General features: G+C 38.7%; 1 protein-coding gene across 2 annotated transcripts in view; it reads right to left on the bottom strand.

Moving 5' to 3' along the window:
• macrod2 (mono-ADP ribosylhydrolase 2) overlaps positions 1–13,835 on the bottom strand; it is a 431,365-nt gene extending 417,530 nt beyond the window's left edge. For both annotated transcript variants that reach the window (XM_056435476.1, XM_056435477.1), the window contains exons 1-3: positions 13,637–13,835; positions 5,557–5,658; positions 3,784–3,897 (exon numbers count right to left, since the gene is read on the bottom strand). In XM_056435476.1, the coding sequence (XP_056291451.1) occupies positions 3,784–3,897; positions 5,557–5,658; positions 13,637–13,673 (253 nt within the window). In that variant the 5' untranslated portion in view covers positions 13,674–13,835. The remainder of the gene's footprint in view (positions 1–3,783; positions 3,898–5,556; positions 5,659–13,636) is intronic.
• Between the last annotated feature and the right edge of the window lie 6,172 nt (positions 13,836–20,007).

Raw genomic sequence — 20,007 nt, 5'->3', positions numbered from 1 at the left:
AGACAAGAAATCATAATATGTAATCACCAACATTTTATGATTTCATCTCGCACATCAGTATCTTTGTGCAGAATTGCTTCATTTGACTGCAAGAACAAAACAGTGTTAATTCTGCAAGCAGGTAGAAGAGCAGAAGATTATAGCAGTTATACTTCAGTTCAGATCCAACGAACACACAATCAGGGGAAATAAGTCGTCTAAATGTGTGAATAGTGGAACATGTATTCCTTCCAACATGTTTCCAGATATTTTACACAGTTACTTTCACATTTACCTTCAAGCTGTCTAATTAACATCACTGCACTTGAGAAAAAAAGACTTTCTGAGAGACAGTTTCTTTGGGCTAATACTTTCTCACTGTTTAAAAAGTCCCACACTTTAAGCCGTCTTCTGGTGCCGACCTAAATGAAAATCAACCCGAGAAAATGGATGTACTGCAAGCTACAGATTGGAAACAGTGAATAGATGAAAGGCAAGAAGTTGAAGTAACTTTCCAAAGATCTTATCAAACTCAATGCTTAACATCCGCAATGTTTGTTCACATGCAGCTAAGAAATTTGTTACGCACTAAAATTTGGACAAGAGCCACAACAGCCAGAGCATGTCCAGCTTATTCAACTAATACAGTGTGTAACCATTATTTATATTGTCAAACTATAAAATCAAAGTCTTTTGTTACAAATGACAAAAAATAATGGTTTGGAACATTCTGTTCACATTAAAATGGATATTCACAACATACGACTATTGTTGAGCAGAACTGTCATGGCGTTTGAAAACTGGGCAGTAAAGTCCACCGCTATGCCGTGTGCTCTTATCAGTCCAACCACCTGTACAAAGACAACTGGTCCTGCACTATGAATAGAGCAGCAGTGGGCCAACTGCTGAGACATTCTGGAAATTATAAAAGGCTTCAGCAATTCCTTCAACCTTTCAGACCCTCTGACAGCCTGCTAACCAGAATGAATTATCCCCTGGCCAACGTGCAGCTCAATCAGAGTCTGGACATCTGGCAGCATTAACTGCTGAAGTAAACGGCCTGCCTTGGCTACAAAAGTATTCAACAGTTTAAAACAGAAAAGATGCAATGCTCTCTCCTGCACCTCATTGTCATTCTCATACAGCGTATTGATCTAGTCACTTAATGAAAACCCTGCTCATCTTAACCTGAGTTTGTTTACTAACTGCCAAGCACATAGATTGAGAAAAAATGGGATAAAAGTGCAATCAAAATAGTCTATACTATAACACCTGTATCAATAGCACACGGTAATGCAATACAGACATGTCGCAGTTATAAAGTAAAAACAGTGCAAACAAGCTGCTTGAACAGTATAATATCAGCTACAAGGGTTACATTTGTAAAAGGTCAAAATGTTGACAAAGCAAGAAAATTGACATGACATTTAGGTGTGTGTCAGGTGTTTGTGTACACAACCTCATACTTTTCATTGAGATGATGCTGACAATAATTCAGAATCAGGATGGGTATTTACATAACATAATACATTTATTCGGCTTATCTCACAGATCAGTCTGTTTATCACATCTATTAATCTTATAAATAATAAGATTACTAGATGCATAAATTAAAGAGTATTAATTTCACACGAGATGCACATTGCTCAGTGGACTGTAATGCGTGTATGTGCGTGTTTGCAAAAAACAAATGAGGAAGGAAAAGTTATGAAACAACTGCAGAAAGCCAAAGTAGACCGCGTTGAATGTACTGCCGTTATGCAGCTATGGGGTGGGAATATCAAGTCTACAGCTGCAAAATGGGTCGTTAGGCAAAGCAATCTTTTAGCACCTATGACTATGTGTAGGTTGTGAGCAGACTGCAGAACATTACATAACACCAGATATTTATTCTTCAAAGATTTTTGCTTCTAACTCTTCCTGATGCTCTCTTTTAATAAAACCTCTTTACATCACTCAAGCAATGGATATGGCACCGCTAATCCTTACAGCACAAATGACACACTCGGAACAAATGAGATTATTACAATTTCTCAAATCAGAATGAATTCAGTCAATAACTTTGTGTTTCACAGGCACAAGGTAGGATTAAGAGCTGTAACTGTAACTAGAAGTTCAGTAAGAAAAGGTCAGAATGTAATCTAGATAGATAGATAGATACTTTATTAATCCCCAAGGGGAAATTTGTCGTCACAGTAGCAGCACCAATAAACTAAACACACGAGAATAAAATATAAAATATAAAAAACAGGGATGAAAGATATAGATGTATACAAGTAAAATATAAAATACAAAATGAAGTATATATATATATGTATATAAAATGAAACATATATGTATATATATATATTAGGGCTGTCAATCGATGAAAAAAATTAACTAATTCATCGCACATTTTGAAATTCATTAATCGCGATTAATCGCGATTAAAAGTTTTTTTTCTTCTTTTTAAAGACAAAACTTCACACAGAGCTGTGTTTTCAAAGAGGCTCCGACCTATAAAGTGCCAGCGAGGTATTTAATATTGTGGATGATAAATTGTTTCTTCAGTGAAACATCCAGATTAGTAAAAAAAAGAAGTATATTGAGACCCCATTGGTCCTGTCATCTTTAACATTGAACAGCAGCAGAACCAGTGGCCTTGGTAACTGACTGACATTCACATATGTCACGTTAACCCTCTGGAGGCTGGGGGCATGTTCTCCATTTTACAAAAAAATGTAAATTCACCTTTTAAAGGCGTTTTCATGTGACACATGCCCACGTGTTATACATCAAACATTCCAGAACAATCTCATCTCTATATATTGAGCCTCATTGTCCTCGCGCCGTGTTCTCTGGTTCTCTGACTGACAGGTTGCTAATGAGCCTAACCTGTGAGATGGGAGGTCCTTTGTGATTTACTGAGTGTTCATTGGTTGTTTTTTTCACAAAATGTTGACAGACAAACGGATTGACAAATCACGTTGAAGGTTTCGTGTGACGAGTTATTTCCGCGGCGCGTCACCCGACACGTCGCCCCTCCGTTCCTCTGTGTATCAGAGGGGGAGACGGGAGGAAGGAGGAGCAGGAGGAAACCCGACTGATTCATCCACGAGTTTAAACTGATTTCTGCTCCTTATTTCCGCGGAGAAATAATTTTTTTAATAACGCAAACAGTTAAACCGTACTGCCGCGGTTTGACACTCAGAGGAGTGTAAAAACTTCAAGGCACACCGGAAGTAAACAAAGTTGCGTTAATTGCGTTAAAATATTTTAGTGCGTTAACGCGGCCAAATTAATCGCATAGATTAACGCGTTAACGCTGACACACACAAACAAATATAATACAATGACTGTGCAAAGTATACAAAGTAAAATACAAAATATATATGTATTATATATACACAACATATATGTATACACAAATGCAATACTAATGACTGCAGTGTCAAATTAAATTAAATATAAAAATATTAAATATAGACAGAGTGTGCAAAATGCAAAGTGTGTGTATGTGTGTAGTGTAAATGAAAATGAAATGTGTGTGTATGTGTGTAGTGTAAATAAATGAAATGTGTGAAGTGCAGATCAACATCTGCATCTAGTCCCTGTGGTGCAGCATATGGGAGGTCAGATCACGGAGAGCAAATGTTCAACTTAACATTCGCCTCAATTGCACTCATCACTTATGCAATGCACCGAGAGCCAGCACTTTCTGAGTCTTAACAGTAGAGGGCAGCCGAGGAAAATGTAATAGCAGTGGTCCCTTCCAGCAGCAAACACTATCCAACAGCTCTGAAGGGTCAAAGGGCAGATCCTTACCGGCATTCACGATGGCGTCCACCTCCAAGAGCGTAATATCTCCTTTGTAGAGAGATACTTTCTCACTCAGCCCTCCTCCGCCTGTCAGCTCATCCCCTTCCTCTTTGTCATTGGCTGAAATAATACACACAAATAAAGAATTCAACTCCTTGCACTCATTCAAAACACATCTGTTGAGATGTCTCTCGATAAATCCAAAACATAATGTGTTCCTTTATATAAACACAAAGCAGATTCATGAATCATACTCAAATGTACTTGAAAAGACAACATATTCAGTTAAATGTGATGTTGATGGAGAACACACTCAATTCATTCAATATTGCTGTTTTCACTTCACAGAAATTCATTAAAAACACGATGAAGTGGAATATACTGTAATAATTACTCTAAATAGTGTTTGACGTGATTTTTTGAAATCAGAATTAGCATACTCTAATTTCTAAATTGTAAAAACTTAAAATTGTGTGATGCAATGTGTGGTAAATTCTATGAACTGATATATTCTGTGGATAACAACCAAGGCAAGTTAAGGCATTATAATTGTGAGTAATTGTGAGTATACATTTAAGAGTTGAGCAAAGTAATATTAATAACAAGGGAGCTGTGAATCAGCCGTTGAGTTTCGTAGTGGTTCGTAGTGGTTTGTAAGAATACATCAGTGCATAATGCAATGCAGAGAAAAATACCACGGCAGATGTGTGCAAATCACCAAACACAGGTTATTTTTTAAGTGAATGTCTTGTCAATGTCATATGTCTTTTAAGATGGTTTCATGAGATTTTTTTTAAGCAACAGACTGTAACTGTGACCAAGACAAGTTTCCCCTCTTATTCAATAAAGTGTATGCTATCTTCACCTTTACCTTATCTTTATGTATGCATTAATTAATTTACTTCTATTAAAGCATGTTATTAAAAACATGGTATTAACTTGACGACATATGATTAATAAGTATTATTATGACTAATGCAAGAATAATGTAAGTACTTTTGAAACTTAAGCACTAAACTAACGCAGTGATTGTCACACTTTCTCTTTAATAATATACCCCATTTGACATATTTTTTGCCAGGTCATTATAGGCCTATGATAGGGCGCACCAGCAGAGTCTGATTTACTAAGCAACAACCGTATAATATAAAAATACTTAAATGCTACATTTCAAATGTTCATGACAGTTTTCTTTTAGCTCTGTTCTCAATTTCTGTTATTCATTCAGAAAACTGGCTTCACACTAAATAAACGAAACTATGAACCAGATTCATTTTTTTGCCAGTTGCCAGTTTGCGTCAGTTAACAATTAACATAACATCATATTAGAAATTACTGGTGTACATGAGTGATATCTTTGAATATTTAAAAGAAATATCAAATACCCCTGCAGTACTTCAAAGTACCGCTTGGGGTACTCGTAACTCCATTTGAGAGACAAGTGGTTTGTGACTTAATTTGTTTGAGCATTAACAGATTTTCAAGTTTTCCTTAATTTTTGTTACAGTTTTTTATTCATACCCTTTAATTGCACTAACCTTTAATTCAACTTCAGATTAAAAAGGTTTAGGCTATGTTCTGCAAGAAATCTTGGTGAACAAAAAGACATGTCAGATTGTTTTATTGTTTGACTAACATTAGATAATCCACCTAAAAGCTGATGTAGCCAGCAGCATTATTGCGCAATAACTTAATTGCGCTGTGTAAACAGTGCCATTAAGTGTGGGCTTATTGTTGCTGGATGTCTTAAGTAGGGTGTCGCTGATAAGTTTCTCTTACGTCTATTTTCCTCTCCCCAGGTTGAGATCATGTCCAAAGATACAAAATATTGACGGCGATACTCCTTGCGTCTCTCCTCCCGATCAAGACGCAGAAGTCTCTCTGTGGAGGAAAGACACCATACATTAAACATGAAGAACAACAGAGAAAAAGAGGGATATAGATGTGGTCTTGATATAGACCACCAATAGCAAATTAAACATTGATTTCCAGTGAGAGACACAAACTCACTTATGTCTTTGCATTAATTATGTTATCAATGTCCTTACAAACTGCCTTCCGGTGTCTACCCATAGTTGAAGATATTAGACAATATCTGGTCCTGCACCAACTGAGGTTGGCCTCTGACCAGACTCCTCCTCCACCGCTCACCTGGTAATGCCTTTATAATCATTATCGTCATCATGATCACCATCATCAGTCATGTCCCACTCCTGGGAGCTTCAGCTCCACACCTCCATGGCTCTCTAAAGTGTCACCATGACAAATGGGGATCCTTAATAAAGTGATAATTAAGAATGTGATCTCGTTATCCATTAATATCCCGTTTTGGATTGCACGGTCAAAGTGCAGCATCAGCAACGGAAGAGCACCCCATGAGCTTGTAGGGTCTAATTCAAACACACTTAAGTAGTGTAGCTGCCATCCAAGATGTTTGAAAAGAAGTATGCTGTCCACACCACTCCAAACATCAGAGGTTCTCAGCCATGTGTCATGGAAAACCAGAACAATGCAGGCTTGTGTTCAAATCAGACACCTGACCACCGTCTGATTTCACTCATTACTCTTTTCTGTGGTTGTGAGGCTGATAATTAGTGAAACTGGCTGAAAGGAGCTCTCAGATGAGAACCACTACAACCTGCAACAATGTTGCCTGAGCGTCATTGCACTGTGAATTGTTTGTCCTACATTGCTTACGCTCTGTGCTGCTCTGCCCCTGAAGTAAGTCGTATGAGACTTTATAAACATTAGGCCCTTTTCACAGCAGCCGTTTTTACATGAACATTGCAGGGTAAACACAGGTGTTTTTTATCACAATAATTATGGAACTGTTCCATTTAGCTGGACCACGGCCCTGGTATTGTGTATGAGGGCTCACTGGAAAGGCTAAGGCCATAGACTGTAGATAAGAAGAGAACAAAGTCATCATGATGTCACCAATTGTTTTGTGGACTGCTGTCTTGAGTCCCACGATTTGGCCTTTATCATCTTAGAATAGGGCCATCGCCATCTTGGCTTTTTTTGCAACCGATGAAGTTACCATATTTGGAATGTGGAGGAGTGTAATAGAGATGCCAGATACGTCTCTGTTAGCGGCAGCACCTGTCACCCACAGTCAGCCCGCCTTAAAGCATTATTTTCTTTATGGTCTATTTTACTCTAAATGGGACCACAATGTACTAAATGAACATCACACTGTATAAAAAAAGACTTGAAACTAGCAATTGATCACATAAACTCAATTTTACAAAATTGACTACGGTAATAAATCAAGTGAGAAAATGCATAATCTTCTCATAAACTTTGATAGAAGCCGACTTATTTTTGGAAGCGGAGAGGTCGCCCCCTGCTTGTCAGAAGAGAGAATGCATGTTTTAAGATCTCATTGGCTTCACTTAGGTGAACTTGAGGTATCGGACAATAAATAATTGTACTTGTACAAATGTGTTGGCTGACGTGTAAAAAATGACCCAGTTTGCTAAAGAACTTAAATGAGAAAAAGTATCTGTGATGCATCTACTGTACATGAAGAAACTTACTGTAACATAACTAACTGAATTTACAATCATTTTTTTAACCCTTTAACTGCCTGCTCTTCATTTTGGTAGAGCACATTTTAAGTCACTATATCTCATTAAAAAAATGTATTGATCTTAACTTAAACTGATTGAGCTATCTCTACTACTTGGTTGAGGTACCTCGTTGTAAAAAAATCTACTGGATGTCACTGTGTCTTTAAGAAATATGCCTTCTCAACTAGCCTCTTCACAGGAAGTTATCAAGCCAAATTTTCCTCCAGACATGTGGACACCATTTGGTGAAAATATCAAAAGGTAAGTAAATGTATTCAACATATTACAGCACTTGAGGTCTTACTGAACAGAATTATGTAACTTGATACAAAAACAACAACTAATAAGGGTAAAATAATTTCCTAAAAATGTGCTCTACCAAACGGTTGAATTGGAACTCCATAATAAAGTTAGCTAAGTTAAGCTCATGTAAAAACAAGACAGTATTTGCATGAAATAAAATTCCATTATCCATCCTGTTTATCCTCATTAGGGTCGAGAGGCGCTGGAGCCGATCCTAGCTGACATAGGGCGAAGGCAGTATTCACCCTGGACAGGTCGCCAGTCCATCCAGGGCACACATAGAGACAGACAACCACTCACGCTCACATTCACACCTACGGGGAATTTAGAGATCAATTAATGAAATAAAATACATCTGATTATTCATTTTTGTAGATATGATACATTATATGTTATTTCATCTTATATATGCAAAGAAAATTTCATAAGCATGATTCCTGTCAAAAAAGATAGTTGTTACCGAACGGTTGATTTGTCATATTCTGGTAAATGTAGTCATTCTAAGCTAATAAATGTAATTTTTCTAATGGAAAAACAATAGATATAAATATTAGTGCTGTGAAAAATAACGCGTTAACTCAGTTAATTCAATTACAGGTTTAACTAGTTTTTTTTTTTTTACGCATTTAACGCATGCGCAGAATGAGCTTCCAATCCGTCTGTTGTTGGTCGTCGGGACGAAAAAAAAGTCACTTGCAAAATGAGCTTCCAATACACCACTTCAATCTGAACTCTGTCCGCTCTCATGCAGACGGTCTGTTCATCGGTAATGATCCTTCCGCAGGTTCACCTACGGAAACCTTGTTACGACTTTTACTTCCTGTAGATCAGGGTCTCAACACGTCGATCGCGACCTGCCAGTCGATCGCGCGTAGTGTCGGTAGATCGCATGACATTAAAAGATTGGCCCGCCCCTGACATGTTCTCTATAGCACGTCTTTGTTCTTTTATTAAACTAAACGTCTGTTGTTGATCGTATCTCCACAGCAGTATGTCATTTCTGTCTCTTCGTTGCGTTAACACTTATCGATCTCCGCCTCGCGCCACAGAGCTCCGCTGGCGCGCATCGACCGAGCAAAAAAAGTCACTTGTCAATCTGTCCACCTGTCCGTGTCCGGGCCGGTGAGGTTTCAGCTTTGCAGCGGTGTCCCCGCCGTCCCTTTCATCACGGCCCAGTTCATGAAGAAAACCCACAGTCGGTTTGCCTCAGCAGCTGCTAGAGGAAGACTAGATGGCGGCAGTCGCGCCGTCGCGGCAGCCGCTGGAAAACACCGCAGCACACTTTTGGACATAAACTTTTTACGAAAAAACAGTTTTATTTTTTTTTTTTTTTTTTTCCAGTGGCCGATCATGGAGGCGGTACGAGCGAACCGCAGATAACAACAGTGGAGCCGCTACTACACGAGACGCACGAAAAACATCGAGGGAAACGGGCGGAATTGAACAGACTGAGAGTTCAAGACTGAGGAGTGAAGGCCAAGAAGAGGAAGTACAGACAGATCAGAAACAGATCGACACCACGCCACAGGGCGGCCGCCTGGGGGCTACGACTTAGAGCAGACTAAGAGAGCAGACCAGACGCGCGTGAGTGGTGACTAGCATCCCTAGACTGACTCCTGAACTCATTATTTGAGTTCTGAGGCTAGCAACAGCGCTAGTCACTAACAACAACAACACCGTTAGCGTAGAGGTGAGAGTTCTACCGCTGGGATGAACACACAGATTGTATCATGGTGGAGTTAATGGTTGACAAACAAGAGAAAAAAATGTTCTGTTTAACCCTCCTGTTACCTTTACATTTACTAACATATTTTACCCTCGGGTCAATTTAACCCCAGCAATTAAAACCTAGAAGAAAATTATTAGAATTAATATTGCTTCCCAAGTTTGTGTTAGGTACTTTATGTTTGTTTGTTGACTACCTAAATAGCCCTTTAAATAAATAAAAAGTTGATATTTCTATTTGTTTGACACAGTGAAAACAGCCTGGGGTCAAAAATTGACCCCAAACACCGACATTAAACATTGAATGGGGTCAAATTGACCCGAAGGTAACAGGAGGGTTAAACATTCTATTTAGGATGAAGATGTATTAATGTTCCATATGGAAGAAAACTGCTAAATAACTGCTGAGTTGCAGCACCATTGTATAGAAGAATGTATAAATGTATATATCCGTCTTTTGTCATAAATCTCTATGTTCTCACAAAATATACCGAGAATATCGGTAATATGTGATTAATCATGATTAATCCACAAAAACCTGTGATTAACCCGATTAAAAATGTTAATCGTTTCACAGCCCTAATAAATATTCATTGCTGTTAAGATATATATATATATATATATATATATATATATATATATATATATAAAATGGTATTCTATAAAATATTTGATGAAATATATTCTCCAGATGGTGATCTAAGTGATGACGATGACCACATTGAGGATCCTGATTATCATCCCACACAAGCAGAAGAGACTGGGGATACTTCTTTTGATTCAATGGATGATAGAGTGATATGCATTATGGTAACTGTGGACATTGGCCCCTACACTGTGACAATCGTGGGAGGTGCAACCAGTGTCCAAAGGGTGTATCGAGATGGAAATGGCAGAAGTGCAACGTTGTCCTGTGTTTGAATGCAAACCAGCAATGCTTTGTAGCATATCATGAGAAATAAAGTGGATAGTTGAGGCGTGTTGAGTCTAAAATGTTATAAATGCAATGTTTATCTGTGTTTTGCAGTGTTCCCTTTGTTTGAATGAAAAACAAGATTGCATATCACCAAACATCAGAAGTGTGAAGTGTTTCGAACATGTATGCTGTTTATTACTGCCATAGGTTAGCATTGTATTTGATTAATTCTATTGTTTTGGTATTTGTATATATTTAACTACTTCTACCATGAAGTGAAATCTCGACCATTTGGTAGACACCTGTATTTACAAATCTATGAGATATTTTAAAGAAATGTTGGAAGAAATGTTGGGAGATTGTTGTTATTACTGTTATTATTATTCTCAATACTGAGTGATAAAGCTATTTACATAGTAAAGCAATCAATGAGGAATAAACTTTAAATATCGTTTCATATCTTCAACTTCAAATGCATTCAATGACCACGTCTTTTAAATTAATTCACATTGTACTTTTTTTTCCTTTAAAAAAAATGCATTAATTCCTAATTGGACATACAACAAAAAAGGTACTACAAAAGTAAGTAGAAATGTATATTGTCCCGCTACCTGTTCTGGTACAAGGGTTAATTCTGAGATCAAATGTTTTGGTTGCATTAGAGTATTTTGGATGCGAGCGGGAGATTAATCGTCGTTCCATAGCTGCATGGTGGTAAAGAGAAGAGTTTTGTAAAAAGTGTACTCAAAGTAGAGAAATGCACTACCTTTTCGAAAAGACATAAGTTACTAGTTACCCAAGCTTCTTGTTATTTGTTTGTGGGTTTTACAACAAATTTAAAAATGACGGGCTGACATTAGAAAGATCACACAGCTGCTTCTGCTGAACTTTAGTACTGTGGTATCACTCTTGGGTCCTCACCGCTTGTGTTCTCATGTTCATCTCAATGACTGTAAAATAGCCACAAGTTGCTACTCTCCCTCCAGAAAACACTGGGCTGTTCTGAAAAACAAGCTTCATCCTAATTGTGCGCTTTACTGTAAAATATCTGCCAAATAAATACCCCAGTGCAAACAGTGTGTGTACTTTGGTCAATTAATACATTGCCTCTTTAAAACCGTTTAAGCTAAAACTGGATGTGATATGACACGACACAAAAGCATCCTGATTTTTACTATAATAGGCTCTTTACAACACAATGTTGAGGTTGAGGGTTTGTTGCTTTGCTTAAAATAATACCCAACATAATGGGAACTTTTATGAGACTGGCCTGAAATGAAAGCCTAAAATGTTGAGGGGGACTATATTTTGATAAGACACACAAGGATCCTTAAATCATCCTTTGGCAACATCCTACAGTAGGTCAGGCTACAATTAAAAAGGTATTTCCGCAGTGGGGGATATTCCTTCTATCCCCCTGTTGCTGTAATGCGTTTTCTCTCCCTCTCTCCCACTCCTGTCATTCCCAATGCTGCTTTTATTCTACATGGATGAATAAAAAGGCAGTTCTGAGGTGGTACACAGCAAAGCTCTCTGGTCCACACTAAAGAGCTTTGTCACTGCAGAACTTGTAGTCGTTGAAGAAACTCAAAGCTTAGTTTAGATGCCATAAGAATAGGATGGGATCAAAATTAGCTTTATTAATATTAATAATATGAGAAACACGATTGCATTACTGGAGTTGATACTTATTGCCATATGATTGTTGTGATAATAAAACACAAGGAGATGTGACTGCCTGTAAAATTAGATCTCATGTTGTGATGTCTTTTAATACCATTAATATTCCCGTTTCATGTTTCCTTAATTAGTGCCTTTTGTTAACGAAAGTTTATGTCTAGCACGTGTTTGCCCAATTTAAAATATGGTTGATTTTACCAACACGATTTACAATACTCTATCTTGGTACAACATTTCACACAGCCAATAGCGTAGCTCTAAGTGAAAACACTATTTTTGAAAAGAATCACAATAAATCTCTTACGTTTCTGAATTTCTTTCACATTTTTACTTGCCTTGATCTCCTCTTCACGCAATTTGAGCTAGACAGTGTATGCTCAGAATACAAAATCTGATTTGCTTTGATGTTCACTCCATGCTACTACCTGCTCGAACTGGAAATGTCTGGCCAAGATTAATTATTACCATTGCTCCGAGAATTTAAATGACCATTGTAAAGACTTTACCATACATTCAGGAAAAAGTATGCACAAGTCAATGACAGGCTTGAAGGTGGACACTTACTGAACTGCAGTACTTTTATAGGAAAAAGTAGAGACTGTAAAATCCCAATAATGAACTCCCCAACAATATCAGCGATGATTACAAAGTATTCTTCTTCTTTCAGTTATTGAGGTCACATCCATTCTGAACAGAGGCCAGGGCTGGAAGTCTTCCAATGTGATATGAACAGAAATACAGTAAAATCCCATACAGCTGTACACACCTTGGCATTACATGGCAGGAAGAGAGCAGGTGTAATTAATATTATTAATGATGGCTCCATTCTATTTGGTGTTTAGCAGCTTCATGGACCTTGTATTGTGCACGCTTATTAAGTAGATGAATGAAATGGAGCCACTAATTAACGTGATTGGGTACACCTGTGCTTTACCTGAGCCGTACAAGCGACAACGTCTACCATGAAATCAAAAACTTGTAATATAGCCATGGTTAGCATATCTTTCTCGGCCCCCGTTTGAGCACAACAGGTCGAGCCTGTAGCCTACGTACATGTGTCTGGTCTGAACGCGCTTGACAGCCAAATAGATAAGTTTCTTACCTCGCGTCATTCGCAACTTTCACAGCGCGTTTGAGACCGAGAGATCGCGTCGTTGTTGCCCTCTAAGTCGTTGTGAATAACCACGTTGTAAACTATTAGGCACTCCGTTCCTTTGTTTTACTACGGCGGGTCTGCTTTTCGGCTGACGGGATATGTAGCAGCGTTGTTGGTTGGTTGCAACTCGGGGAGACAATGTTGGTGTATCACACAGGTGGAAAGACAGGATTTGATAATTAGGGGGTCCTCGGACAGGTACACTAGGGCTCGCCAACAGAATAAACCGCGAGAAGCATAAACGGAGGCTAATGAGCATGCAAGGGGCACTATGTGAATAGTGGTGTTGTGAATGTCAAACATGCATTACGGAAGCTCAACAGAGGCGAAACATCATAACATCTGTACAGCCCGCGCGTGGGATTACCGAGGAGTCCAGAGAGTAAAGTGCCTGCTGTCACAGCATTGCGGGGAGGACAGAGCGGCTGTCAATCGTATGGCGTGGATGAATGCATGCTGTCTGCCATTGAGATGGTGATAGCCTCATTCTCTCCAAAACAAGCCTACCTTTCTCAGTCTTCCAGTCCTTTTTCTTTTTACTCATGCTGCCGGAATGGGTTGACTTCGAATGGTTGTTTTTTGACTGTAGCAACCCCAGGCTCACAGTGAATAGTGCTCCGGGGGAAAAACTGAAATGTAAAGTGAAGCAGTCTCTGGACGGTTGTCTCACCTGTGAAGCTGTCAAATTTCTATGGACCTCAGTCGGCTCAACCTACCCTGGTTGCGCCGTAAATTATGTGTACGAATACTGGCTAAATGATTGGTCGTCGAGAAACGGGAAGTGAGCACACGATTGGTCCAGATACCGAGTCAGTCAGATAAGGTCCACGCGCTGGGGAGGCATGGTAGGTTGTTTCCGGTGGTTCATCCGCCTGCTGTGGGAAGTGCTTGTCTACGCCGGGCCACTCGGCTGCAAACTGCAGTAAGTGGGGTCTGACATGACTCACTGCAAGTAAACTTGGTGAGGAAACAGTCGTGTACATTATAAATAGGTTTATGTATGTGTATATATGCATGTGTATATGTATGTATTAGCATGTTATTCCAATGCAGATCAAACTGTGTGCATACAGTGATATAATTCTGAATAAATAACTACTGAATCTCATACTTCTGACAATTCCTATCATTCAAACTAGTTGTGTAGTTGGTTTATATAAACTATAATTGTGTGATAGGGTGAGTGTCTTGCCTCACTGAAACCCTGGACTATTGCTGTGTAATTGTTTGGGTCATAACAGTGTTTTGATTTTGGCAAATAGTATCTAAGGCATCTATTACTATGTACCTAATGGTTGTCTTTAAACACACATAAATGACACAAAGCATAGTAACCTTCTCTTGTTTGTGGCAGAGGAAATTATCTCGCAGGATAAACCAGCTCGGACCAGCAAGTCCGGCTGTCGTATGCAAGAGGCTGGTTCCAGGGACCACCGTCTGTCATCTGTTGTGTTCGCTCTGCTCTGGTCCAGACCCATCTGCTCCCGAGACTGCTGACATTATCTGAGTAAAATATCTTTCATCCCAGCTTCACTCTGATCTAAATTTATTTGAAAGTAAGGGTTATTTTCAGCAGTTTGAGGTTTTCATGAATACATTTATAACATTAGCATAAATACATTTGGGTTAATTATATCTAAAACTAATATTACATGGTGCAAAGGATTTCCATTTCCCATAACAGTCAAATTAAAGATATTTATCTCATTGAGCTGCTGCCTTTTGTGTGTAAATTAAGACAACACATCTGGCACATGACTTTATCCTTGTAATATCTCAATTAGTTTCCAATCTAATTTGGATTAACAACATATATAAAATTATATTGTTGTCTGTTTGATATAAAACCGCATTGGGACATTTATAGAACTTGCCGAGCCACAGCCCTTGGAATAGTAGATTGAAGTCTCTGCCTTTACTCAATATTAAAATATAAAGATGAGATTTGAATGAAGCGATCGTTGCTGTTTTCCGTCTGTACTGGTCAAGCCAAACCACTAGATGTCGATCTTGCAACATTATAAGCAGCAGTACACACAGTGATGCCATTGAGAAACTGAGACAAGCAATAAGTAAGTCAGAGTTGGCCTTGCATACAATATATAGAAATAGGTTTGTAATTTTTAAACTAACCTCATAAAGATTGGCAGATATTTCACTGAGGCCTCTGGGGATTGCTGTTATTCGGTAATCTTGCTCTAAAATGCTAAATGTGAAGCGTGTGGCCTTGACCTGACCTTTCTATCTTGACCTTTCAATAAAGCGTCATATATTTATATTAGGCTTGAGCGGAAGTGAAATCCTCGAGAATTTCTGTTGACACTGCTTGTTAAACTATTATGTTATATGGAAATACACTTAACTACGCTCTAGTTTTAGTTATGAGATTGAAGCCTCTTGGCATCCATAGTCCACTCACACATGTGTTTTCACTTATGTTGCCTGTTTAAACTTCTTTGTGTTTGCATGCACAATAACATCTCCCTCACTCCCCTGTTTTGCTGTAATGTTGCACCGGATAGGGAGACTAAACTTATCTTGTTATCATTCTTATCGGTCCATAAAGGAAACATCCTGTGTTATTTCAAACTCTGTCCACCTGAGGGCCGATCAGCTAGAGCAATTACAGCACCTGTGAAGGACCTGAAAGTGTTAGTGAATGTTGTGTTATGGATAGAGCAGAATCTGGATACTCCACATAAACTCTAAACTTTATTGCCTGGGCTGTCTTACACAAATAGATCCTTTAGAGTCTAAAGGATCTATTTGTGTAAGACAGCCCAGGCAATTGTTATTGCCATGGTTACAGCACAAGGACATTAAGCCGGTGGCTGTACTTACAAGTCACTGGCAAGAACATTGAATCGTCCAAATCGTGTTGGCTTGATACTTATGTTTTTCATATACAACTTATTATAATCGCAGTAACGTAATTACAGCTATTGAGAAATGCTCAAAATGTGCACATAACTTAAAGTGAGTCATGGGGCTAAAGGAATCATAATTAAGGCAATTGTTATGTACATGTTCTTATGTCAATATCTGTAAGTCCTTTGATGGGTGTTTTGTGACACTCTGGTATGGGTTATATCATCATGTCTGTTCTCAGTCAGGGCTTAATGATAAAACACATGATTTGTTTAGTACGGTCACAGCTCGAGCCTATTGCTAAAGACTAAATACCTTGACTCTGTGGGGGGGGGGGGGGCTCCATGTGTTCAATTGGCCCTTGAGACTTTCAGTGGAGGCCTTAAATGATTTACTGCTCTTCATATCTTGCCAATGACAATGAAAGGGCCTCTCACTGAAAGCCTCCGATATAGTGCATGTTAAAGCCTGTAGGGCCTATAAAGGTGATTTCTTGGAAAGGAAAACAATTCATCAGCACACACACAATTAAAAAAATGTATTCTTTGGAAAATAGTTCTAATGTACAGTCATTAGCGATGAAAATGGTTTGGCAGTGATCCCACACTGCAGAGGACCTTTCCTGTGAGTGCTGTCTTTGACACAATGCCAACCCTGAGCATGAAAACACCATCGTTTGGTGGTTTGTGTGGGTCCTTTTCAACCTTCTCAATCAAACAGTTGTCTGCCCTTATCATCCATTGTGTCCTGTCTTATATTATGCTCATCTGGTCGACAGATGTAAGTCTCTATTCTGACGAAAGGAGCCCAAACCCTCTGAAGTACCTCGGTAGAAACAAGCTCATTCGTGCACAGTTTACCATGAATCTGATGCAAACTTCACCACATTTATTCTGCTTGTTTATGTGTTTAGCATCTACTCTGTAGGACACAATAAATTATTATTTTCTGTTGTCCTGTTGCATATATTTTTTTTTAAATGGACAAAGTTTTCATCGTTACTCATGGCTGCTCAGACCAGGTATGAACCTTTCTTTTAAAACACCTTATGTGTTCAGTTTCAGGCTGTATAGGCTACTGCCCTGTATCTCAGAAGTCGAGAATATAGTTTTTATATCTCTAATCTCTGACAGTATTTCTTATCTTTTGCTTTGGCACCTGTTTCATTCATGATTACAACCGTTTCTTTCTCTCTTTCAGATCACAATCGCCTGTCGTCTGTAATCCAGCTGCACGAGCAATTTGTCTCTTGATGCATTGTGATGCACTAATGTGAATTTAGTGGTTTACTGAGTGGGTCTTGGTTTAGTCTGCAGCCTAAGAATGGGTTTGGGGTTGGATTAAAAAAAAATCACATTGTAAGTATTATTTTCCTGCAGGATTCCTGTGGGTTGTAGCTTTGGCAGAATGTGTTGCTACGGCTCCCTCTGTTTATTTTACTCTATTTGATAAAGCCCCCATCTAGCATGTCTCTTCACACCAGAGCGTCCCTGCTTTCTGCCTGCTCAAAGCTGCAGAAATTCCTTCCTGATCGCTGGCTGAACCCAAGTTGAATAGATTTAGTGTGGATATATGTTCAACATGTTCAGATGTTCAAAGCACATATGCACTCAAGTGATCCAAACTATTATGGCTTCTATGTATCAATGGTTTTATTTGCAGGATAAGTCTTCTCACACAAGGTTGGTCTGTTTCTTTTGTTGCCAGCACAATAATCTGTTTATGAAAAAAATGTAACAAAAAACTAAAGCACATGTAGAAATGAAGAAATATCTTTAATATTATATTGCAGACAAATCAAGATGGCATGTGTTCCCTCTGACAGTGCACATATTCACATTCACATTACGTTTCCCAGTAAGCCTTCAGTCTGCTAGGAGAAGATAGAGGAGAATATCTTAACAGCAACTTGACCATCATAGTTGAAATAGTTGTTCATGTTTATGGTGCTAACTTTCAAATATACAAACTTAAGAAGGCCTTCTTCTTGTACCATCTTAAAAGTAAAATGTTGATGCATTTGATTGAACAAAAAACCTGTGCGAGTGTGAATCTCAAGATGAAGACGCTAAAAAGGCCTCAAATGAATCACCTCTTTCTAGCCATGACACATCTATAAAAAGTGGATGCTGCACTCCATCGACAGCGAGAAGAAGTTTACACAGAGATTTCATGGCATACCACCCCTCTAAAGACAGTCTGCCCACTCGTACCAGCTCACTCCTCATTAATTGCTCAACAGCACTCTTTCATATCTGGTGACTTCGATCCAAAGGAAACAACATTACGCTGCACATTGTTATGAAAGATTGTGCTTGTTTCTCTCCACCCATGCAACTTCTGCTTGGACCATATACTCAGAAGTGCCTGTTTCAGATCATGCTATTGGTCTGGTATCGAATGTAGATAGGGTTATGACCTGAATAAATACTTCTGTTTTAGTTTGATAGATTTAGTTTGAATATCACACTATGGGACAGAATGGACTAATTATAAGATGCCTTTTTATTACAGTCTCTGAGAAAGGAAATATAATTGACCTGAGGGTGTAACATAGGATGACAGTGAAAGATCATTAGTTTACTCTATAATGAGTTTGTTTATGACTTCTCCTGAGGGAGCAATAATCTTAGCATATGTCCATAATTATTTTAAACTCTTATGCCTCATACTATCTTTGGTTCACTTCTTTTTACCAGGCCATCATGATAAATCATGTTTCATGACAGAGGAAAGCTGAAAAAGAAAAATGGCTGACAATTTATGACTGTAAGCATGACTGGCATATAAACTTTTCTAAAGTTTAAAAGCTAATTGTTCTCACAAAGGCCGTGTGTTTGTCTGTGTCTAAAACCATATGAAGTCATTCCTCACGCTGAGCCAAGCAAGGACTGAATGCTTCGCTTCAGGGTTTAATTATCAGTTGCTTGACAGGCTTAGCCAATAATTCTCAAAATGGCCATATCTTTGGAAAAGCGCATCCTTTTCTTTTTTCTTCCTCCCACTGTTGCTCTGGAGGAAGCAAAGTAATTACTGTGGACTTGATTTGCGGTTGCGGGACCTAGACTTGTACTGAAAATATCTTTCGAGCAAACGATGGTCTCTGATTAAAGGTTCTCATTGTCTAACCTGACACACAACTTAGGATTCATACAAGAATGTGCCGCACAATTTGATGAAAGAAGAACACTGTGACACAGAATCAGTGAAAATACAAACTGGTGCAAATAAGATTTAGTGATTCAAGAGAATTTGGTTCACAGAAAGTGTGGTTAATAAAGCAGAGATATGCCCTGACGAGCAGATGCCAGGGCTTTTCTAGGGTTATTGTAATGCTCGTCTGGTGTTCTTTTAAAACTGTGTTAAATTGGGGTTGATGGGAGATCACTTGTTGACCCTGTGTCAGTGTTGAAGAACAGAGATAGAGAGAGAGAGTCAATGCAATAGTCAGACTCCCTCCAAGTTTTCAATTAAAAGCATCGACTAAGTTTAGTTTGTACCACCACATCAGAATCCAAGACAAAGAGCATGTTTCTATTCTCATAATTTTTTGCTGACATTCAAAGGCAGTCAAGAAAAAATCGATTGTCGAGCATAAAAGGGCATACAATTTTCTCACTGACAATTGTCAATAGTGTGCAAACATTTTGACATGCCAAAGTGGAAAAAACACAAGTGTAGTTTGTAACATTAATGACACCTGCATTTCATTTAGGTGAGTCAGTCTCAGAGTCTTGCAATATGAATATTGGCTCACTGGAACTGCTCCCGGGACCCCTAAATGGAGCTGAGCTGCCGTTAAAGAAATTAGCTGGACCTGTGCGTTTCCTGCCAGATGAAATCTCTGCTGTGGAAAAGGTTGAAGGTGTGTTTTAAGTAAATGTGTGCGGCTGGCATCACTGGTAACAACTATATTATACTTGTTTTGTTGGCAACTGTGCAATTAGATTTACAATTAGTTTAATGCAACTATTCACAAACCAGGCTAATTCAGTGTGATCGCTGACAAC

The sequence above is a fragment of the Pseudoliparis swirei genome, chromosome 17 (genome assembly GCF_029220125.1).
Source record: "Pseudoliparis swirei isolate HS2019 ecotype Mariana Trench chromosome 17, NWPU_hadal_v1, whole genome shotgun sequence".
Lineage (NCBI taxonomy): Eukaryota > Metazoa > Chordata > Actinopteri > Perciformes > Liparidae > Pseudoliparis > Pseudoliparis swirei.
Note: the sequence above shows the minus strand (reverse complement) of the source record. Positions and strands in the feature narration are given on the sequence as shown.